Here is a 25,285-nt window from a genome sequence, read left to right as displayed (position 1 = left end):
GTAACTAAACTGAAAATTATGTTAAGGGCAGGTTTGATACTTGTTGGCTCAACTCTCTCTATCCATTTTTACCATCTGAATGTTCTTCAAACCCTTTGCTCTTTTCGTTGATAGTGAAATTGTTTTTGGTAAGTGTTCATTTTTTTTATTTGAGTTTAAGGGTGAGAGAGAGGGAGGGAGTGAGAGTGAGAGAGAACACTAACCTTTAATTCTTTTTGTTGTTCTTTGATTGTAGGAGCATCAATTCCTGGCGGTTCTTGGGAATAAATATTATCTTTGAGATCCTTCATGTTGCAGCTAACTTCTGAGCAGAGATCATAGAATTTGGTGGACATTTTCCTAGCTTGGTTTAATTGACGATCACGTTCAAGAGCAGCTGAAGAAACGTTTTCCGACAGTTGGCAAATGTCCTTCACTTTTGATAACATTTCTTTAACTGAAAAAAAAAAAAAAATTAAATTGATTTTGACTTGCAGGTTTTACAGCATATTAAATATTTGATGCTTTTATGAGCATCACATTGTCAATATCCATACTTAGTCACACACAATTAGATTGGGAAGGAGCATCCTGCCGAATGCCAGACATTTACTCGCTATCTCATACAGTCCAAAATGAGATCTTTCTGAGATTATAACCGTCCATGTAAGTACAATTTTTGTATCTCTTTTGCATTGGTTCGATGAAATTTGTAAATATCTCCGGCCAAGATTTTCAGCACTTGTCGACTGAATCGCTTTCTGGATCTGTGGTAAATCACTTTGGTCGCAGAAATTGTTCCATTCTTAAATAAATTGTAATGAAAGCCGGACAAGAGATTCCGTCTCGTAATCTTTTATTCAATTAAGAATCCTACTACTTGTCTATTTAACAAGCGGAAATGTACAGCTTTTATAGCTTGAGTTATAAAGGAGGAGATAATCCATATTCATTACAAGTTGGAAATAAGGTTGTTGGATTCTAGATATCAAACCAGTCTGTCATTTACTACCCTTTCCATTATTTTGCAAAAGCAGCTAGTTAATGAGATTAGTCTGTAGTTTTGCAGGTTAAAATTGTTTTTTCCTGGTTTTGGGATTGCTATTATTGTAGTTTGTCTCCATAAGTCTGGGAATTTGCCTTCTGTCCATAATTTGTTGTAAGTTCTTAATAGTAATTTTATTGATTCTGCAGGGAGTTGTAAGAATTCGTAATGGATTTCGTCTGGTCCTACGGCTGTGTTATGGGATCTTTTAATAGAATCTTAATTCGGTTAATGTAAACAGTTTATTGTAATCTTCTAGATTTTTTGTATTTAAAGTTTAGTTTGTACTGTTCGACCTTTTGTTTGTTATGAATTTTGTGTTATGGTCTTGATTAGATGAGTTTTGAGAAAAGGTTTCAGCTTATAAGTTTGCTATGTTCTTTGTATTAGTTACTCTGGAGTTATTTTTTTTAAGAAGATGCTCAATTGGTGTTGATTGATGTTTACCTGCAATTTTTTTTTTTTTTTTTTTTTTTTTTTTTAAAATCATTTTCCATATTGCTCTCGGTTCTGTGAAAGAATTCAATTTTCTGACATGATTTTTCCAGCATTCTTTTTTAGCTGCCTTTGTTACTCTACGAGCTTTAGCTTCTCTATATCCCATTTCCTATCTAAGTTGGTTACATTTCCGACACGTTTCCCAGACCAGCAAGATCAACATGCCTCACTTATAGATCTCTTTCTGACAACGGTTCCCGATGACTGTACAACAAATGCCCACAGCCCACTCGGGAATGCTGATCACGCTGTGATAATGGTAGAAATCAGCCTAAATTCTTGCCCTAAAACTGAAGACCCACTACTCAAAACAACAAGGTATTACAAAAAGGCTGATTGGGAAGCCATCAGGGAGCTCATCAGAGATGCCCCATGGCAAAATATCTTTACTCTTCCAGTGGAACAGTGTGCAAATGAGAGCACTGAATGGTTCAAAACTGCTATTGAAGCACATGTTCTTGCACGGAAATTCTATAGCAAGCCCCACTCTCCCCAATGGTTTACTTCTGCTTGTGCAGCTGCCATTTGTCAAAGGCAGCATGCGTTCCGCAGATTCAACCGACATAAGTCCAGCTCAAATGAACAGAAGTTTATAGAAGCTAGAAATAATTGTAAGAGAGTGATAGAGACAGCTAAGACAGATTACTCTGAAACCACCAGAAAACGCATCGAAGCACAGAAGTTAGGAACCCGGGATTTTTGGAAAATCTACAACAGCGTAGTAAATAATGGACAGTCAACTATTCCCCCACTATCAAACAATCATGAGGTTGCTTGCACGGCAACTGACAAGGCTAATCTGCTTGCCAGTCAGTTTGCCTCAAACTCCACACTGAACTTGGTACACCACTCCTTCCCTGATTTTCCTCTGCGAACACACGCCACACTAGACGATTTGAAAATCACCCCTTCTCAGGTACATGCTATTATAAAAAACCTAGACACCTCAAAAGCATGTGGACCAGATCTCATCCCGGCTGTGCTATTTAATGTTTCTACTAATAATCTTAATTCTTTCATCAATTCAATTAGATTGCTATGACGACTTGTTCCTTTAATTTCATCTGGCGAGCAAAGTGAGAGTTCTGGACTTTTTATCATACCCTTTGAGGAGTTCAAAGTGGTGTGGCTCTAAGCTTTTATTTTAAGGTTGTGGATATAGTTTTAGTTTAGGAGTGTAGTTGCTATTTATTGGATACTTCTATAAGGAGTGTGTTCTTTAGTTTTTTAATTGATGTGGTTTTTGTTATAGATCTAATTTTTTTTAATGATGAATGGGGATAATTTAGTGATTGGAGTGTTGCTCTTTATTGACTCAAAAACAATGAATCTTGGGAATATTTTATCGTTGATTTTGTTGTCTGATTCTGAGTCTGTGGATGAGCACTCAAAGTTGGATTCAATATGGGGTCTTTTCTTTTTGTTGGTTGCCATAGGTTAATTTTTTTTTAATATTTCATCTTACTTGTTCCCCATCCTCAATAGAGCCCATCAGTGGGAGATGTTAGGGGGGGGGACCCTTTCGCCCTATTATTCCAGGGATACAAAGGTATACTCACACTAGTCGGGGGCTGTTGGCATTTCAGGTTTCCCTTTGTTTTCCCAACCCATTTTTGATGAAAACTTCAGTTTTAATCTTTCCTGTAGCAGCTTTTCCATACTAGTAAATTCACTCTTGCCATCTGATACTTACTTATGCTCTATCTCTTGTTTGTGATTAAGAGTCAGACGATTTTTGGAGGTGTTTGATGGGTTATGTTGTCTGAAGTAGGTTGTTTTTATGTAAGTAAGCATTAGGGCTTGACGTGACTAGCCGATGGATCGATAGATTGGATCGAGCCTCTTCGACCACCTGTCTAGCCGAGTTAAGTCCAAAGTGGTGTGTTGGGAAGTGGGGGTACTAAATCCTTATCTCCAAGTCCTTTAACTACCAGGATCTTGTCCTAAGGCATCACGAGTCGCCATCCACGGTCAACAGGTGGCCCCATTTAGGGACTTTTACTCTCTGCAGGGGGCTAGTCTGCGTATTCCAATGTTCAATCGACAGGGCCACAGTAAAGAAGGGGAAAAAGGAAAAAGAGGAAGGATGGAAAAAAAGGAGAAAAGGGAGTGAATGTTTTTGCTTCTTGGTTTTGCAGAACATGATTGTGTTTTACAAAAAAGAAACAATAACATTTATGTGCAGTGCATTTTAGACCAATATTCGTTGTTTTTATATGTAAACCTTCTAGCATTTATAGGATTAGCTATTTTTATCTTCTAATATGGTTCTATTATCTACCAGAATTTTTAAAATTTAAAGGAAGGGCAGGAATGTTTAGTTTTAGATGTAAAATAAGTGCATAGTGAGATGTCTGGAAAGATTTGTAGTATGAAAACATTTTTTTCATTGTCTGAAGCAAAAACTTCAAAAGGATATTTAAATTTGAATACATGCATTATATTTTTACATTACGTTAGAATTTTCCTTTTTGTATTTCTGATCAGCATGGCATTTTTCATACTATTTTATGAGGAGGTAGATATTACGATTCAGATCAAAATTATCCTGCGAGTAATTTCATACTCAAAGTTCCAAAATTTAGGTCTTAGTATTGGATACAGTTTTATAATGAAAGGAAAAAAAAACAACAAAACACACTTACTTTCATCTTCATCTTCAACACCTTGACTAACAATCCCATTAACAGACTCTTTTGCATTTTCAACATGCGGTTGATGCTTATGAAGCCGTTCCATGATTCTCTGAGGGAATAAAAGTTTATATTTGAAAACATTTTCAATCAAAAATTAAAAACAAAATTGTTGCTGATTATCTTCATCACTGAAATGTCAACCACCATAACTGGATACAAGAAAGATGCTAAGAAGTTTATAAACTTCTATGCAAGACATTGATTTTACCCACAGAAAATTGTGCGCTTAGAATCAGTGTTGTGTCCTGTCAATATACTTTACCAACCTGCAAGTGTTAACCTCGACAACCAACATCGATATGAGTGAAATGTACACTAATCTTGTGTTGTTTTGTACATCCATTATGGTCATAGGACCCCTTTCAACCTATCAGAATTCCAAACCACGGCCTCCAGACAACAAAACTCATCACAGCTATAAAAATTACAATCTTAGAAATAAAATCTTTATTCGTTTCCATTTCCATTTCTCTCCAAAAGCCGACATTTACAATAGACAGCTATTAGTAGACCCCCCCCCCCACTTCATTCAACTATTCCTTATTGTGATAAAGGTAACGGAAACACAGTCATAACCTTCGACTTTTTTTAGATTTATCTTGTGAAACTGAAATCTCTGTTGAACTAGGGAATCTGCACAGAATTTTGAACAGAATCCTTTAATCCATCAGAGTAGGATGCTCTTGTTCTGTCAACCATGACTGAGTAGTCCCACTTTGTCAACTAAGCTCCAACCCCTGTCTCATCGCTGCAATGTGGCATCTGTGCCTGTTTTAAAAATATTTTAATGAAATGTGCTCTGATTAACTCATTGCATTTATGCCCTCTCAATGTATATATCCCGACAAATCCGCTTAGCAACAAAATCACACACCCTTCACTGCTGAGGTCCTTAAATGCCTAAAAGCTTTCTACTCTAATAGCTTCGCTCTAAGAGCTAGATTTTGGAATTCCCTTCATGCAACCTGTTTCTCTGACTATACTGATATGCATAAGTTTAAGTCTAACATAAACCAACATCTTTTAAATCTTTCCCAGGCATGGCCCCTTAGGTCCAAGTGGCAATATGCCTTGTCCGGGTGAATGTAAGTAATAAAAAAAAAAAAGAGAAAAAAAAAAGTAATTTGCAATTGTATTCTTAGCATCACTAACTCTGAAGATTAAACCTTGAACCTCCAGAAGAATGCCATAACTGAATTTTACCTAGTACTTTATCTATGGATCCAAATAATACAAATTATCGATCTTCATTAAAAAATACAGAAACATAACTCTGAGACGTTTATTCTGTTCATAATTTTAGATACATTATTCAAGCAGAGAAAGAGGTAGAGAAACAAAATCTGCTACTGGTTATTTTTAAGAGCCTCTATGTTAGCATATGCATTCGTCTTATCCCCAAATGAAACCGGTCCCCAGCATCCAGCTTACTAATACTTCTGTTTTAGTTTCGCCCGTTTCGATATTGTGCTGGAAATATTATGAATAAAATGTTTGGTAATTTGCAGAAGTGATTTTATTATAATTTATGTTGCTTTTTGCACACTTTACTTAAGGAGAGGTTCACTATAAACCCTCACAAAAGAACTTAAAAAAAAAAAAAAAAAAAAAAAAAAAAAGGAACTCAAGTATTGGAAGTTAATTTTGATTAACAAAAAAGGGGAAGAGCACCTCTCCTCTGCTATACTGACTTAAAATAAAACAAAAAAACAAAAAAAAAAACTTACAGAATAACCGTTTTTTGGAAATCACACAAGAAACTGACTAAATATATCTTTGTTGTGTTTGGAATTGTAATATAAAATTGATTGAATGCAATAACTGCTGTTTGGTTTGTCACTACTTTTATTAAAAAAAAATGATTGTTCTTAAACAAAAGTGCTTTTTAAGTTAGAAATAACCTTTAAAATAATTTCTAAAATTGTTCACATTTAAACCTTTGAAAACTCCCTATTTTTGTTCCTCCCAAAGGCACATTAAAACAACACTTTATCTCACGAATCTTATTGTTTTGTTGTGTTCTTTTCTTGCTGACAGAAGTTATACTTGAAACGACCACATCCGTACTCATAAGTATCATTGGTCCAGTTATATCTGCTCTTTCACATGTCTGATGATTAATGAAAATGTCTTCTTTTTTTTTTTAATGGAAATCGCTTTAGACAAGGTATGAAGTTACTTGATGTAAGGAGCTCACAATAACAAAAGACAATTATCAGAAAGATAAGTAATGCCTATTGACCTTAGTCTGAGAAAGAGCAAGGTTATGGATAAGAGGAAAACAGTCAACAGAAAGAGTTTCAGAAACTTGCAGTTCTTGGAAAGAAGCTACTGGAATAGAAAGATGAATTACAATGAGGTTTCAAAACAGCGAATTGATGGAGACCATTAGATCAATGAGTCAAACGAGCTGAAACTACGATAGCAGGGTATGACTCAAATAATTCTGAAAAACATTTGCCATAAAAATATTTATAAAAAAGACAAATTAGCAACATCACCTTTGTGAGAGATATGGTGCAGAGGAGCAGAAATGCTTGGGCCAATAAAATTACAGATACGTTTACTTAAGATAAACCTCATTCAAGGTTGCTTTAACGTTAAATGAAAACCGGAAAGTTATAGACGTTAAATGAAAACCGGAAAGTTATAGACGTTAAATGAAAACCGGAAAGTTATAGACGTTAAATGAAAACCGGAAAGTTATAGACGTTAAATGAAAACCGGAAAGTTATAGACGTTAAATGAAAACCGGAAAGTTATAGACGTTAAATGAAAACCGGAAAGTTATAGACGTTAAATGAAAACCGGAAAGTTATAGACGTTAAATGAAAACCGGAAAGTTATAGACGTTAAATGAAAACCGGAAAGTTATAGACGTTAAATGAAAACCGGAAAGTTATAGACGTTAAATGAAAACCGGAAAGTTATAGACGTTAAATGAAAACCGGAAAGTTATAGACGTTAAATGAAAACCGGAAAGTTATAGACGTTAAATGAAAACCGGAAAGTTATAGACGTTAAATGAAAACCGGAAAGTTATAGACGTTAAATGAAAACCGGAAAGTTATAGACGTTAAATGAAAACCGGAAAGTTATAGACGTTAAATGAAAACCGGAAAGTTATAGACGTTAAATGAAAACCGGAAAGTTATAGACGTTAAATGAAAACCGGAAAGTTATAGACGTTAAATGAAAACCGGAAAGTTATAGACGTTAAATGAAAACCGGAAAGTTATAGACGTTAAATGAAAACCGGAAAGTTATAGACGTTAAATGAAAACCGGAAAGTTATAGACGTTAAATGAAAACCGGAAAGTTATAGACGTTAAATGAAAACCGGAAAGTTATAGACGTTAAATGAAAACCGGAAAGTTATAGACGTTAAATGAAAACCGGAAAGTTATAGACGTTAAATGAAAACCGGAAAGTTATAGACGTTAAATGAAAACCGGAAAGTTATAGACGTTAAATGAAAACCGGAAAGTTATAGACGTTAAATGAAAACCGGAAAGTTATAGACGTTAAATGAAAACCGGAAAGTTATAGACGTTAAATGAAAACCGGAAAGTTATAGACGTTAAATGAAAACCGGAAAGTTATAGACGTTAAATGAAAACCGGAAAGTTATAGACGTTAAATGAAAACCGGAAAGTTATAGACGTTAAATGAAAACCGGAAAGTTATAGACGTTAAATGAAAACCGGAAAGTTATAGACGTTAAATGAAAACCGGAAAGTTATAGACGTTAAATGAAAACCGGAAAGTTATAGACGTTAAATGAAAACCGGAAAGTTATAGACGTTAAATGAAAACCGGAAAGTTATAGACGTTAAATGAAAACCGGAAAGTTATAGACGTTAAATGAAAACCGGAAAGTTATAGACGTTAAATGAAAACCGGAAAGTTATAAACGTTAAATGAAAACCGGAAAGTTATAAACGTTAAATGAAAACCGGAAAGTTATAAACGTTAAATGAAAACCGGAAAGTTATAAACGTTAAATGAAAACCGGAAAGTTATAAACGTTAAATGAAAACCGGAAAGTTATAAACGTTAAATGAAAACCGGAAAGTTATAGACGTTAAATGAAAACCGGAAAGTTATAGACGTTAAATGAAAACCGGAAAGTTATAGACGTTAAATGAAAACCGGAAAGTTATAAACGTTAAATGAAAACCGGAAAGTTATAAACGTTAAATGAAAACCGGAAAGTTATAAACGTTAAATGAAAACCGGAAAGTTATAAACGTTAAATGAAAACCGGAAAGTTATAAACGTTAAATGAAAACCGGAAAGTTATAAACGTTAAATGAAAACCGGAAAGTTATAAATGTTAAATGAAAACCGGAAAGTTATAAACGTTAAATGAAAACCGGAAAGTTATAAACGTTAAATGAAAACCGGAAAGTTATAGACGTTAAATGAAAACCGGAAAGTTATAGACGTTAAATGAAAACCGGAAAGTTATAGACGTTAAATGAAAACCGGAAAGTTATAGACGTTAAATGAAAACCGGAAAGTTATAAACGTTAAATGAAAACCGGAAAGTTATAAACGTTAAATGAAAACCGGAAAGTTATAAACGTTAAATGAAAACCGGAAAGTTATAAACGTTAAATGAAAACCGGAAAGTTATAAACGTTAAATGAAAACCGGAAAGTTATAAACGTTAAATGAAAACCGGAAAGTTATAAACGTTAAATGAAAACCGGAAAGTTATAAACGTTAAATGAAAACCGGAAAGTTATAAACGTTAAATGAAAACCGGAAAGTTATAGACGTTAAATGAAAACCGGAAAGTTATAGACGTTAAATGAAAACCGGAAAGTTATAGACGTTAAATGAAAACCGGAAAGTTATAGACGTTAAATGAAAACCGGAAAGTTATAAACGTTAAATGAAAACCGGAAAGTTATAAACGTTAAATGAAAACCGGAAAGTTATAAACGTTAAATGAAAACCGGAAAGTTATAAACGTTAAATGAAAACCGGAAAGTTATAAACGTTAAATGAAAACCGGAAAGTTATAAACGTTAAATAAAAAGCGAAAAATTATAAACGTTAAATGAAAAACGAAAAATTATAAACGTTAAATGAAAAACGAAAAATTATAAACGTTAAATGAAAAACGGAAAATTATAAACGTTAAATGAACAGTAGGAAAACAATTGCAAATCCAAAAAACTCAAAATACACATCTTAAAGCAATCATTGAATTTAAACATTCAATGTTTTGTTTTTTAATGATTTAAAAATAAAAATAATCTTAAAATTTTATCAAATGTCTTACTTTATTATCATCTATTTCGTCGCGTAATTTATCTGGCGTTGCTGGGATTGGATCTGCATTTGTCACTGACAGCTCCATTTCGGCAAGATCTTCCAGAAGATTTTCGAGGGTATCAGATACCTGGAAAAATGATAAAGAAACAATCATAATTGTATTAAATTAAAACACAAAGCAAATTAAAATAGAATCATTAGATAAACTTTATTTTCATTTATATTAAAAGAAGGGACCACATTCATTCATGCTAATGAATATCTTATTCCTGGAATTAATCCGTGGGTTTATCTAGACTCCACATGTGAACCGTGTCCGGAGCCACCATATTGGATATCATTTTTCATAATTGATAATAAAGGTTATATTTATATTTTTAAATTAACTTTTTATTTGTTTTACATAAGCATGAGTATTTTTGGTCAGCCAGTTACAAGTAACTAGAGACGTCTTCAGGCGATATTGCTTATACAAAAGTAAATTACAGATTTTTGTATGAGCAACAAAGTACATATTTTACTTTTGTATAAGCAAGATCGCCTGAAGACGTCTCTAGTTACTTGTAACTGGCTGACTGAAACCACGTATTTATTTGGAAAAAAAAAACTCAAACATTTGTGAAAACAAATGAAAAAGTATTAAAACGTTTATTCTTATTTACTTGCCTCTCGATGAAGGCAAATTTAGACAAAATCGATTTTATAACCCAAAAAATGGAATAAAGACTTATGCATCTGAGGAAGGCACTGCTTAGAGCCAATATTTAGAGACGCGAGATGCACCTCTATAAATATATTACTCGAAAACATAACACAGAATAAAAAAAACAAACAAAACCTCTTAACAAAACAACAAAAGATTTATTTTGCCGGTAATAAGTTGAACAGCAAGAAAAATAAAGAGTTTAAAGTTCTTTGGCTGTCGTAGCTCGGCCCGCAGTTATCCTCAAGTGAAGATTGTCGATACTGAAGTGTCCAGGGACAGGAGAGAGAAAGAGAACTCTTTCTTTGATGCTTGCCGGATTCTCTTTCTTGACTAACCGTGATTTCTAAAGAGGCCAAAAAAGTTCCTTAGGAAACAGATGGAATCAATGCATCTTGCAAGCCGATTGGTCAGTGGGTGGCCGAATTGCTTAGCATGGACATTGATTCACAAGAACAAAAATCTATTTTATTTGTGACTATTACATATATTCTTGACTTCATTCATCAAACGAAAGACCTTCAAAAAGTTTTGATCCCAAAGTCATGGATTGTGCTGTTATTATATCAATTTCAATTACAAATGGTCATATTTATAAAATCGTTAAGAATCTTGATTACAAATTGGAACAATATCTTGCTGAAAGTCATCTAAAAAGAGCAATTAGAAATTGTCTACATTATTGTGCAGCTTCTCACATAATTGAATAGATTTTTTTTTTTTTTACTCATTTTCCCCCTAAACAAGGCATATTGCCACTTGAACGTAAGCGCCTACTATTTGGGATCGTGCCTAACAAGGACCTATGTGTAGTTGAACAGTGAGATTTCTGTTCACATTAAATGTAAACTTTTGCAGAATACAGTCAAGGAAGCAGGAAACGGGGAGGGGATTCCAAAGTATAGCAGTTCAGAGTAAGAAACTAATGTAGAAGGCTTTCCAGCATCTAAGTATCTCAACAGTGAAGGGGTAGGATTTTGTTGTTTCTCGGGTTAGTCAGGAGTAGGTATGTCGAAAGGGTACAAGTGCTATGAGTTCATCAGAGCACATTCCATTAAAGTATTTGTAAAACAGACACAAATATGCAACATTGTAGTGATGGGACAGGGGTTGGAACTTTCCCAGTAGTGTGGGACCTATTAGATTTAATACTCTTTTTTGGACCCTGACTAAGAGGGAGAGACTAGTGGTAGATGCACTATCCCAGATGAGCCAACAATAATCCATGCATGAGTGAAAGATGACTTTGTAAAGATAGAGGATATTCTCTGGTGTGAGTAATTTTCTAGCAAGCTAGAGGGAGCCCACTATATCATATCAACTTCAATTACAAATGATTACAGACAAAATTGTTAAGAATCTTGATTACAAATTAGAACAATATATTGCTGAAAGTCATCTTAAAGAGGCAATTAGAAGTTGTTTTGTGCAGCTACCCACATAGAAAAGACACATTGAACACACGTCATTTACTATTTGTGTTTCTGCTATCATTTCCGGCACTTACAGATGCAAATTGTTTCTTACCTCTTGGGTCATAAATTTTCGGTTTTCATTCAAGTCATGGGCTTTTTCTCTTGCTTGATTCTTCAATGAATCATACCGATTGCTGATGCTAGTCAATTTTCCTTGCAGGTCATCTGCATCCTCATCACCACACAACTCAATCAGCTCCATTCCGGTATCATTCAAATCCTCAACAAATGGTTTGTGGTCATCAATTATTTGCTGAGTAATCTTGAAAGAAAAAGAAAAAAAAAATCGAATTGTTTTTTTTTTACGTTTGTTATTTCACAAAACTTAGACGCAAACGCAAATATTTAGTTAATCTCTTTTCTAATATGACTAGAAGATGTACCTGGCGTTGCCTTGTATTAAACGTAACGTTAAATTCCTTTAAAAAAAAAAAAAAAAAAAAACGGAAAGAAACTGAGACATGTGCATGCGAGTATTATGGTTTTTCTAAACAGTTCACTTGTTGTAAGAAAAAAAAAACATACTCGAGCTGAGATCAAAACCTAAACACAGTGAGTCAAGTACGATAATCATTAGACTAGTTTGATACGATCTTTAAAAAGATTTTCTAAACCTTGGGAAAAAGTTGACAAACAGATCCAAATCCAACGAGACCCAAGTACCAATTTTTCAATTTTTACCCCTTAACAACCCTTTTTACAGGATGAATTGATTAAAAAAGTTTCCATATGTCGGAATAGTACACATACCAAATTTCAAGTCTGTAGATCGAAAATCCGTTGAGTATATAGGTTGAGAAGTGTCCTAGCACATACACACATATTCTCACTTTTATAATATGATGATAATGTTTGTGAATCATTTGTGAAGATGACTAATCATGTGGTTGTTTTGTGGATCTAGAGATAATTTGCCAGTTTGATCTGAGCTCAGAACAATCTCCTGCATGTAGAGAATCTGTGGGAAGATTCTGTCACAGAGGTGCTGACTGCTGCCTTTTCGAATACCACATTTCCTCTCATATTTCTCAATGCATACAAATTCAGTAATCGTGATCTTTGTGGCTTGCAGTATGCTAGGAACATTTGTTTTAAGCTACGTTTTCCCACAAGTTGGAATACTAACCAAACTGTTTGAGAGACACCTTCAAGCTGACCTTGAACCACTTCTACTGTCCTCCTATTGTATTTTTGCCATTTGCCAACTCGCTATAAAAGAGCTCTTTTTGAGAATCTTCAATCTGACACACGACATATGACCTGCCCAACAAACTTGACACTGCTGCAGCATGGTGTGTATTGATGGTGGGGTCTTAACCTGCTAAAACCTCTATATCTCATATCTTGTCACTTTATTTCCATCGATTTATGGAGACACCAGGAAGATGGCTTCCTCCCAGAAAATCAATGTGATTTTCGTACAGGGCATGGTACAGTTGACATACCGTTTGCTGCTCATCAACTTCAGAAACATGTCAGGAACAATACCAGGACCTCTACGTAACATGTGTTGATCTGATAAAAGCCTTGGTAATATATACCATGCATTACAGAACAAGGGAAGTAATTCTCTATGACCAGTAAAAGAGGATTTGAAAAGTTAATCATTATATTGAATAAACCTTTTTCATTATATTCTTGTCTGCTTAAATTATTTCCTCAGTAACACACACATAAATAGGTAATTTTTTATAGAAATCGCTCCACAGTAGGCAGGAACGAAAGACGATTGTCACAAACGCAGGATAACCTATTGACCTTAGCTTTGACGAAACTATTATTATAGACTGCTAAAGAGAGTGCAGAGAATAAAGGATAGGGGCCAATCAAATTACAAATAATGCTGACGCTCATAGTAATACAGTAATAGTACCTTGAGATTGTCTAATTGTTTCTTGACTTGGTCCAGGTTTTCTCCTGATGTGCCCTGGGACCTTAACTCAGCCTCCATTTCGTCTAACCAAGCAAGAATCTCAACCTGATTTTCGGTGAAATGTGACGCTAATGGTAAGGCACTCTCCAAGTGTTGAAGCCGATCAGAACTGAGTTGACATACAATATCTGCTTGCGTTTGGATGCTGTCAAGACGAGATTTGATGGCCTCCGTGTGAGTGTTGGTCGTTTCACGCAGCATCCGGTTGCACTTATTGATGATGTCTTTAACAGAATTACGCTTGCTGTTTAAATCATTATGAAACACCTGAAAGGAGAGAAAATGAAAGCAAAAAATGATAACGATTAAGAAACCCTTAAATTGTGATGAGGAGGGGGGCATTATTAATTGGGTTTGAATTTTGACAAAATATATGAAAATAAAACAAAATTTAATTGGATTCAAGAGAAAGTACTTCAAGAAAACTTTTATGACGATAAATGTGATAAATGTCTGTTAAATTTATTTCATTTGATGGTATTTGTGTGAAATAAAGACAGCGCTATTGTCACAATTTTCTGAGAAGTTTACAAAAAACACTGGAAGGTGCCAAATGGAACTTTCATGATCTTTTTTTTTGTACAAACGCTGGCTAATTTTTCAATGAAAAATATATTTGTGAAGATAATTAAAAAAAAAAAAACGAAAACAATATTCTTTTTGTTGTTATGAAGAAAATAAAATGAATAATTATTGGACAATTTTTACAAAACTTTTTTTTTTTTTTAGAAAAGTTGAAATTTAAATGAATAAAAAATTCATTGCAATGTAAGTTTCATGAATAAATACTTTTTGAATAACAAATAACCGATAACATAACTGATAGTAAAAAAAAAAAAAGATTTTTTAAAATGTTTTTTCCTTTTTATGATTTTTGTTCAAAAGAAATATTTTTTATATATTAAGCAAATGATAGCAAATATTGCGATTTCATTGGCTCAGTGTTTATACTGCATAAATACCTACTTGATTTTAGTGACAATTGTTAGCAGATGTAGTAACACAAATTAGTTTACATATGTGATAACAGATTATCATGTTATAGATTTAGAAAAGCAATTATTCACAATAGTTGGTATGAAGAAATCACCAGACATTCTTACTGTTATGGGTTGGGCTGATAAACCTACTTCAGGAATAATAGATTTGCCCAGAGACTCTAAATATAGTTACATCTAACACGTCAAGGAAAATGCGGCACAATTCATTTGGCCTCATGCTCCAATCGCTGATACATGCTAAGTGGGATTCTGATCTTGACAATCTATCAGACAGAAAAATCCAAGAAGGTCCATCCTTTCAGGCTTTGTGTCTCCTTTAGGGCAGGGTAAGTTTACTGCTTAATGCTTGAGGCACTTTGACCAAGGAATGATGACGAAACTGGCCAGATAATTGTTTAGAAAGGTCAGAGTGCTCCTCTGATAGAGGTAATGGTTCGACTATTTCCATCTTCTAACCTTGTTTCACATCTTCCTGTGGCGTAAAAGAAGTAAATGCCAGTTATGGCTGCTAGTATTATGACGTACTTCTGTGACATACTTTTGCTAATACATCTTCTGTTAATTATAATTATATTCATTATTACTGGCCACAACACTTAGCAATAAAACGGAGTCTCTTTTCTATGAAAAAGCAGGCTGTAAATTCAAATTTTTCGTTTACTTTTGTTTTTAACTAATCCGAAAACGTGCAAGAAAACTGTTTAGCATGAAAAATAAAGCATGTAAAACTTGTCAGCATAAAATCTGAAATTCGAAGAGAGCCAACAGTTTTTTTTTTTAGCTGACTGCCGATAATAAACCAATGCCGTACCAACTTCAGACATCACTACTAGCGAGATACTAATTGGGCTCCAAGAACCCACTTGCTGCCTCAAGAACCACATACTGTATTAACATAAGAAATGCTACTATCACAAACGTGTAGCAGAAGGTATGAAAACTAAAACAAGCATATCCCCACACTTTCTAAACCAATGCCAGAAATAGTAACCTAACTGTTGCATTTAAAAAGAAACTACTCGTTTCCTTTCAGAAACATTAAACAAATATTTAAGCTTACATATGGGTACGTAAAAATAATCCGAGGAAAGCTGTCTGGCAATACAAAGACTTCTTTCCCTTAACTTTTAAGATAGAATTTCAATTGGTCATAAAAACTTTAAAAGAAATGTGAAAGAATTAAAATGATAAATAAAACAAATTTCGTATCAGTTTATAGTGATAAGGGCTTAAATTGACACCAGTTTATGACGATATTATTTTAAAAATTGAACTAGCAGACTTTAGATAATGTTAATACGCTTCAGTGATATCAAACATTTAGTTGAGGGGAAGGGGGTCTTTTATTTTGCTTGTTTTTGGCATATCAGTCGGTTTCATAATTTAATGGAGAAACGCAATACCTAATCGAAAACGATGAATTAAAAGTGATCTACTATTTTACTGTACAATTTCGAACTCAGAAATCCATGTAGTAGATGCAAATAGATTTAAACTTTGTCTGCTAATTCCATTGTCTGAGTAAGAAAGATTAATGGTTTCATATATGCATATCTCACTCTCTATGATATTCGGTGACAAAGTTGATAAAGGAAGAGAAATATATTTCATGATGCTTAATTAATTGAAGTATTCCCGTAAGAGGAAAAGAGGAGGAAGACTAGTAAGAAAAGAAGGAGATCAAGATTAGAAAGAAGTGCCAGAAGAGGAAGAAGGGCGAGAGGAGAAGGAAAAAGGGGAGAAGAAAAGGAAAGGAGGAGGAGGAGGAGGAGGAGGAGGAGGAGGAGGTCCATTCTGTTTCATTGAAATATTCTCATAATAAATGAGTTATTTTTTTGTCCTTACTTTGTGGTCTCTTAACTGGACGGTGAGCGTTTCTGGATCCGTGCTGACTGGTTCTGCCGTGTTGATCTCGTTCTCTGCCTTATCCATGTATCGGAGCATACTTTCAATTTCAGAAAGAGCCTGAAGTAAACAAATAAAAAATCTATCAAACATTTGGAAATAAACAAAGAAGAGAACAGCAACAAAGTGCATTATGAATAATTTTTGATTCGAATATGATGGTAGGAATTTATAGAAAAATAAAAACAATATAAAAAAATAAGTGCATATCTATTACTAGCTATATCTATTCGGCGTTTCCCGGGAGTTGTATTACTTTCATTTTATTTTTGCTCATCGACATCTCTCCCCACTCCCAGCTTTGGACTTTTCTCTTAATTACTTGCAAAAAAATATTTATATTTTTGCAAAGATAATTTAATGACGTCATTAACCAAATTATGTGCTCGCTATTTTTTAAATGTATTTTTCTTGCCTGGAGACTCTTTTTGTACGACTTTTTTTTTAGTTTGTTTTTAAGACGTAGTTAATTTGTATTTTCTTCATGCATTAGGCCTCCTTTTGGTCTTGGCAAATAATGGATATCTCTTACCAAAGTGCCTGCATGGGAAGTCTATTGTGAAGCAAAAGTTGTAATTTCCAACAACATATTTCCTGAACCGGCATTGTTTGAGAAAAACGGAAAAAAGTCAATGCCGAAATAAACAGAGACCTCTCCTATAGACATCACCTCGTATTTTCAAACTTACCGTTACTTAACTTTGCTGATCTAATGAGAATGGATATGTCAACGTAATTAGATCATTCCTGCAATTAACAATCTTAATGACATGTTAATTCTATATAAAAAAGAAAAAACTTTTCACGGTTCACTTAATTACAAACATTTTTCATTCGGATAGAACTTAAATACCCACTAGACACCGTCTTCGGATGTCTATCGTCTCTCTGTACAGGGGTTTGTCAGACAAGATTGGTACATATTTTTTAAGTGATGTTGCTTACACACTACAATACTAAGCTGGATACTCCACCAGACTAGATCAATTCTTGTCCTGAAATCTAGTAAGACTAAAAGATCAAAATAAGATACACTATGACGTAGCTAACTAAAACCTCAAAAAAGAATTCTACCTTATGAAAACCAACTGAAAAAAAAACTCAACCTTTTCTCCTTTGAACATCGATGATTACGTGATGATCTGATGTTGGCCTACAATCACTCGGCATTAGAATATACCTCAACACCTATTATTCACTTCTGCACCAGAAAGATGTATACACTGACACTACCAAAAACTATTTCACCGTTAACTTTGATTAAACCGGAAGAGGGGCGCTTTCTTAATAATAATCCTTGGACCTTAGAATAAACTTCCAAGTGAGGTAATAAAAATTCAATGTGAATTTGGACAGGTGCTGGGCTATTGTATCATCTGTGTAAATTTATACCAACTTTTCCTCACATGACAATTGAAGCTGGTTTTATCTTTTGTCAAATGAATTGAATTTTATGTTTTGAATTTTTCACGTTTTCCTTTATTTACGCCATCCTATTAGTGTCTCTCTCCTATGCTTTCTCTGCTACTCCCGCCACTTTTAATCTCAATCGCACTTTCTCCCACCATCTAGAACAATCAATGTGCAAAAAAGCAAGCTAGATTAGCATAGTATTAGTACTGAATGTATAATATATAAAGATGATTGCATTTTTTATTCATTCCATTATGTAGGTTTAAAGTAAACTTGAAATTAACCCGTAAAAATCTGCAACTGCCGAGACATTTTTTTGCGAGTTGTATTTTCCTCAATTTAATTGTTAGAAATTTGTTTGCTCTGAGAAAGATTTTGGTTGCAAGATTTTCAAGTGTTTGTTAAGTGCAAGTCAAATACTTTGTTTAATTAATCAGAAAGTGCAAGAGAGCGTGTAATTTGACCGAAGGACACAAGAGATAAGCAGTTTAAATACATAAGCCCCGACGGGAAGGGGGAGGGCGATACGTGATATGTCTACAAAAAAACAACAAAAACAAAAACAAAAAAAAAAAACAGTAGCAAAGATACTGAAATCATTTTGAAGAGTGATGATGAGGAGGAAGTGGTTTAGAGTCAGAATGAGAAATCAAGTTTGCCAACAGTCAAAAATAGAACTATAGGTACCAAAAACTCCCAATCCTATCTGAAGAGGTTCAAACCGACTGAGGAGGTCTCGAATAGATGCTTGCAGAAGTAACCATGGAGGCCTCTTTATTTCGATTGTTGGTCACTTAAATGTTTATGGAAAAAAAAAGGGCAGAGGGTCACTTCTAATATTAGCAACATTAAAAAAAAGAAAAAACTTCTGATTTATTTTTACTAAGGGGTCACCAGTTATCAAGGCATAAAGGCCACTTGAGGCTAAAAGTTAATGAGTTTCAGGTGGGACAACATCGTGAAAATCGATAATAGTGGAAAATTGAGTAGGATTTGATTTAAGAGGACGGTTTAATAAGAACTTGTTTATATCAGACTTGAAAACGATCATATTATAATCAACTGGGGAACAAACCCGTGGTATTGTTTCACAGACGGGTATTTCTAGGAAAGAAACTTTGCTCATGGAATTTTCTTTTAGTTTTAGACACAGATAGAGGGTAAGGGAAATTATTGATAATGGTTGTAGCTAGACGAGTGTTTATTGTGAATGTTTTATGGGTGGGGAACCATACATTGGCGCTCAGTCAAACAGGATCCGCAAATGAAATTCTGTCAAACTTCTACTTTTTTGAAAAGTAGTTTCCTAGTGGAGACTGCATATCATACAGAGTGGTACTGTCTTGAACTTTACTCTTGACAGTTTTGATAAAATTTAGATATTTGTTGATTTTAAACAAGTCTGTCGTAACTTTTTCAGGCAACCAATTCCCTATTAATTTGATGTAATGATATTGCTTGTATGGAAATAAATAAATGTAACAGTTGTATAAGTATTCTTTATATCTTCTGAAGACATAGAACCATTCAGTTTGTTGGTTGGTTTTGTTTAACGGCATATCCACCAGTTTTGAATTATTTAATGCCGAAACCAATATTTTTTGAAAAAATGTTTATGCTTTAAGTTCTTTATATCTTAACATTCAGGGTATTTGTTTTGTTTTGTAGACGATAGCTATTGTTCTTGTTTTTGACTCTGCAGAACATGATTGAGTTTTGCAAAAGGAAAGGAAAAACAATAGCATCAATGTTTGGTACATTTTTTGTCAGGAAGCCAGTATCTTCAGCCAGCCTGACCTAGTAGCATCATTCAGCGAATTTTAGGCCTCGCTGACAGGTCCACTCTAACAGATATTATCACTCTGGTAGAAAGTAGACTTCGAAGCAATAGCAACTAAGGGACAACTCCACATTCTCCACAGCTATCAAATGGAGGCTCTCACCACTGGATGTCTTTTAAGGCCATATCCAAGACGAGAACTATTCACTATCCTTCTGGAAGACAAGAAAAAGATGGCAACAGTTCAAACATTATTTGGTTTAAATGGATACTTCATTGTCAGAACTATTTACCATTCCGTCAAATCTTTGGCAGAAAAAATTACTTATGTTGCTTTTACTGAAAATTGTTATGGAGTGAATTTTTTTTTTAAAACAGGACGTTACCCAAAATGTTCCAACTTTATACTGTTCAACAAATGTCAGACGCTTAGATTTCACAATAGTTCTTAACTGTAGATCTAAATGATTGAAGACCAAACTCTACATTTTTTTTTTTATTTAGAGACCAGAAGAGTATTTGTTTAATTCTGGCACTTGTTAGAAGTGCATAGCTTAACAGATTGCATCACGAAAAAATTAGAAAAGCTGCTAGCGACAACAGTTTGATTTTTTATTGTTTTGTTTTACAGCATATCAACAATTTTCGAGTTATTTAAAGCTGAATTCAGTAATTTTGGGGAAAAATTGTTTCAAGTTTTTTATGGAGAGAAAAATTGTGTTAGCTTTGCAGAACATGATTGAGTTTTGCAAAGTAAAAAAAAAAAAAACATCAATGTTTGGTATATTTTATGTCAGGAAGCCAATATTTTTCAAACAGTCTGGTTTGGTAGCGCCATAGTTGGCAACAGACGTTAAAATTAGTTTGAAAGGATAGAATAATTAAATGCTTTATTTCATTTACGACATGAAAATTAAAAAAATATACAAATGGTAATATGGGGTTGAAGGTTTGGAGAAGCGGTGTACCATTGATTCATAGTGGATGTGCCTCGAAGGGGTTAAAAGCTATAAATTTACAGAGATTCATTTCAATGAGTGTCATTCTACTTAAACCCTCTCATCTTTCCGACTCACATAAAACACTGTACATTATAAGTTGAAAAAAAAAAAAAAATTAAAAAGGTAATATAGTGTTGGATGCAGACTCCCATTAATTTCTACACAACACGAGGTCTCCCTGTTAGTTAATGATATGGTCAAAATAATTATATCTTATTGAAGATTATCTTTACAAATCAACCATTTAAGATTTCATGAATGTTGGCAGATCAATATAATCTGCAAATTTCAATCACGCTCATTATATAATAATTGTTATATAACAATACATAGATTATTATGTAACAGCACATTGAATGATCATTATATAATAATACATGCAATTAATCCGTAAAAGGTCATATAAGGTTAATGGTTGAATTCAATTAAAGAATATTAAGCTAGATTACAAAATCTTTACAATCGAATTTGTTTTCTCCGACTTTAACATTTTTTTTGCGATCAACAGTTGACCAAGAATATTGTTTTAACAAAATTTGCTATTTTCTCATTAATTTTATTAAATCGGTGGCAGAATTCGAAGTTGAGATTCTACACGTATAAACGCACTTCTTTGTGTGTGTGTGGTTTACTTTTTTAATTATAGCGTTATTAGTGTCGTTTTTTTTTTTTTTTTTTTTTTTTTTTTGGTTGGTGGAAAAGATAACATTTATTCCTTTGCATAGTTTTTGGTTTGTGCTGATCATATTTATTTTCCTACATTACGTATGTTGTATTCTCTTAGCTTAAAGAAGAATCAGTATTCGCAGGATGCCGAACAAATTCTCATGTTGGTTATCATAGGAGTCTCTGCTGATTATGATGTTCAAAACTTTATTCTGAGCCTCACAGCTTTTTCATTTGTTCAGTGTTATTTTTTGTTGTGGTTTTGCTGATGTATGTGGCAGCACCAGACTCAAATGTCGTTTACTCGTGATCCAGTTACAGTCACTATTTCATTTGTAGAAATTCACTATCACACACATTGTACATGTTAGATGCTTTCAATAAAGAATGTAGATCAGTATTTGTTTCAATTGCCTATAACTAGAAAATCAAGCTTTTCTAGATCTATATACCAAACAAATTTGGAAGTTCAGACAGATTTTCTTATCCTATATAGTTATTAAACATTCCAAAACTAAGAGATGTATCTAATTCCCACTCAACAACTCGCCAGAGACAAAAGATATTTCTCAGAAAGTAGTTCGAAAGATATTTTTCATTTAAATGGAAAGGATTTAGTCAGAGAAAATGTTGATAAAAGGAAATGGAGACATTTAAAGTTCGCAGAATTATAAGAACCAATAACACTTAATTATTGCAGTGTTTATAGACACATACTCCAAAGAAAAACTATTTAATTCAACCCACGTGTGTGAAATCAGTCTTTCGTTGCCATCTTTTATTATTGAAAAATTCTATAAGAAGGTTTCCTAAATTTCGTATTTATGTTCACATTAAAACGAAGTCAAACAGAATATTACTTCTAAAATATTTATAAAAACAAAGGAAAACAACGAAAGGTTTAATTAGATTTCTTAACCTATTGAAAACTAAAGTATAATTTGGGAAACTAAATCACATAGACAAATTAACTTTCAATGAATACACAATCATTTATGTAAATAAATCATTATTCAAACTTTCGTAAGGATTTCTCTAATTTTTCCTCTTCAATATTTTAAATGATTCCCATTTACTAGCACAAGCCAATAGAAATTTTAAAATTATATATATTAAATTTTCACATTCATATATATATATATATATATATATATATATATATATATATATATATATATATACACATAATGAGAGAGAGAGGATCTTTCTTTGAATATCATTTTTAGTAAATGTTATTTAAGGTTTGGAATTCATATCCTTTTAAACATGTTTTTTTTTTATTTCATCTATTTTTCTGGCATGAAACTCAAAGCCGAATACGGTTTTCTTTGACTTGCCTTTTTTTTACACTAATATAACCGCTTTATTTCAGGTCTCTAAATTTTTCACTCATTTCTAGTGACCTCTTTCGATAATAAAAATGAACTATTAAATCACATTATATGAATTAATTTGTAATTTTGGTCAATTCATTTTCTTATTTTACAAATGTAACATTTTTTCCTTCCAAGTTGAAATGCCCTACTCGATTACAAGAAAAACATAAAAACAGCAATTGCTAAAAAGTTCACCCCATAAAAAAAAGTATTTTACCTCAATCGATACTTCTTGGACCAGTAACTCTGTCAGTTCATGCCATTGTTCCTGTACTCCAGCCACTGCCTCTTTCAGCTGATATCCATTGGATACGTTTTTCTTCTGCATGATATCCTTAGCTAATTGTTTGATATTATCGATATCCGATTCCTTGCCTTTCTTTTCTGCGTAGAGTGCGTCGATCTTTGCTTTGAACAGATGTGAATTATGGTTGGTTCCTTTCGGCTTTTGCTGAATAGAATCAATCGACGTTGTCAGCCAGTCTTTCATGTAGTTCATCTGGTCTTCCAAATCTTCGATGTTGCCAATAACGTTTTCCAGTTCCAGGATGCGGCCATTGGACAACTTTTCCAGGTTTTCCATGCGTTCGTCTAGGACAGCAAGTTTCTCTTCCGCGCCGTCCATATCATGAGCCTCCTTGGAAAGGTTCTCCAACAGGGCCCGGTAACTGCCCACCTCACCGTGGATTTGTCTCTGTTTGTGAAGCTCTTCTTCAAGCTTCTCTTTGTCAAGGCAGATCGGAGACTTAGATGACACAAGTTCCTCTGTTACTGACACCCACGAGTTGAGATTATCCAACTTCTTGATGACGCTTTTGGATTCAGTAAGAGCCGACGACAAAAAGCCTTCCTTGCTCTCCAAGGTTTGGTTGAGGTTTTTATGGATCGCCTTATTCTCCTCCATTAATTGCTTCACTTCGCCTGCCAACGGATTCATATTCAAATCCGCCAGTTCATCAACCAATTTAGATCCAACATGTTGGAGATCCCGAACCCGTTTTTCCTGATTCAATAGATTGACCTTTAGGTATTTGAGATTTTCCAGGTCATGGGACGTTTCTTTGGCACATTTGGCAGACGATTTCTCATCGATCTTGTTGATCTTGGATTCGATATCCGGATAAACAGAAGCCAGTTTGTTGACCAGTTCCGTGAAACCTTTACGGTGTTTCACCACGGAGAACAATTTTTCCAGATATTGCGCGCATTTCTGGGTCATGTCGCGGAATTTCTCCTCCAGGGCTTCGATTTCGTCGTCAATCATGGCGGATTCTTCCGTCTCTTCCTTTATCGTTGGCAAAATGTGAACGTGTTTTCGATATCGATCAACTCCATTCATAAATTCCTAGAAGAGAAAAACAAAAGAAACAAAAAATAAAAACAAAGCAATTAGTATTCACGCAAGATCTTCATATAATAAATACACCTTTTTCAAATTATGTTAACAGGTTTGAATACAGAACAAAACTCCTTATGAATTCATATGAAAAATAATCCTTTATTATCCATTGAAACAATTGTTTCGGCCCATATCAAAACATATATAAAGTTAACCACATATGTACTTATTTTGTTTAGTTAGGCCATCATCAGTGTTTGTATATATCAAGAAAACAAATGGCAATCTTTATAGGAAAAGATTTTTTTGCGTTCCGCCTTTCAATTTTACAATATGTACGAGACAGCTTTTTGTTTCGTTATTTAACTCCATAGAAGCCGTAACACCCTCTTACCATATATCATACACAAGCTATCCCATGTTTCATCGACAAATACACTATTCATTTAGAAACAAACCTATTTTGAACGTTTTTATTTATCAATTTATAATCTTATTTTCCTTTTTCTGATGTAATATTCCATTTTAAATCTTTAGCGAATTATATATATATATATATATATATATATGCCACTAGTATTATTATACATTAGCAGAATCTTGTATAAATTCCATAGCGCTTTCTACATTATCAATAGTAAATTATACAGATCAATTATTTATAAGATCTACCAGGGTTGATACTATTAAAATATAATTGTCATTATCATCTAAATAAATCAAACGAATGTCTTCATTTCTTTAACATTGTAGCAATTTTATTCTTTTAAAACAATATTTTGTATTTTACCATGAAAATAAATGTCAGCTAAAAAAGACAAAAACCTTCCAATCAATAAAATTAATCTATTTTTGAAATGGATTTATTTAAAATTGTATATTTTTAGTCAACGCGACGATATCTTTTGGATTTGTGAATAATTCAGATTAATCGCCAATAGCCATCTTTGCTGATTGGATGATCTAATTTTTTAATGTTTCTGAAAAGTGATAATTTACCCATGAACATGAAATACTTTGATGTATTATTCTCATCTCGTAGTTAGGGGGAACCTTGTTGTTGAGGTTAAGATATCATATGCAATATTAATGCGTGTGGATGTGAGTTGTAATGATAGTGTTAAAATGCAGAAGGCGCACTGACTCGTGCTAAGACGTGTTCATATGAGACAAGCGTACTCTCCGTAAT

At 33.6% G+C, this 25,285-nt stretch overlaps 1 protein-coding gene across 12 annotated transcripts in view; it reads right to left on the bottom strand.

Moving 5' to 3' along the window:
* LOC145286342 (microtubule-actin cross-linking factor 1, isoforms 6/7-like) overlaps positions 1-25,285 on the bottom strand; it is a 770,369-nt gene that overhangs the window by 155,209 nt on the left and 589,875 nt on the right. For all 12 annotated transcript variants that reach the window (XM_080135266.1, XM_080135265.1, XM_080135270.1 and 9 more), the window contains exons 20-26: positions 22,975-24,102; positions 16,462-16,581; positions 13,556-13,882; positions 11,735-11,944; positions 9,512-9,631; positions 4,168-4,267; positions 204-436 (exon numbers count right to left, since the gene is read on the bottom strand). In XM_080135266.1, coding sequence (XP_079991392.1) covers positions 204-436; positions 4,168-4,267; positions 9,512-9,631; positions 11,735-11,944; positions 13,556-13,882; positions 16,462-16,581; positions 22,975-24,102 — 2,238 coding nt within the window. The remainder of the gene's footprint in view (positions 1-203; positions 437-4,167; positions 4,268-9,511; positions 9,632-11,734; positions 11,945-13,555; positions 13,883-16,461; positions 16,582-22,974; positions 24,103-25,285) is intronic.

This window comes from Euprymna scolopes, chromosome 10, assembly GCF_053919585.1.
Source record: "Euprymna scolopes isolate OS-2025 chromosome 10, ASM5391958v1, whole genome shotgun sequence".
Taxonomy (NCBI): Eukaryota; Metazoa; Mollusca; class Cephalopoda; order Sepiida; family Sepiolidae; genus Euprymna; species Euprymna scolopes.
Note: the sequence above shows the minus strand (reverse complement) of the source record. Positions and strands in the feature narration are given on the sequence as shown.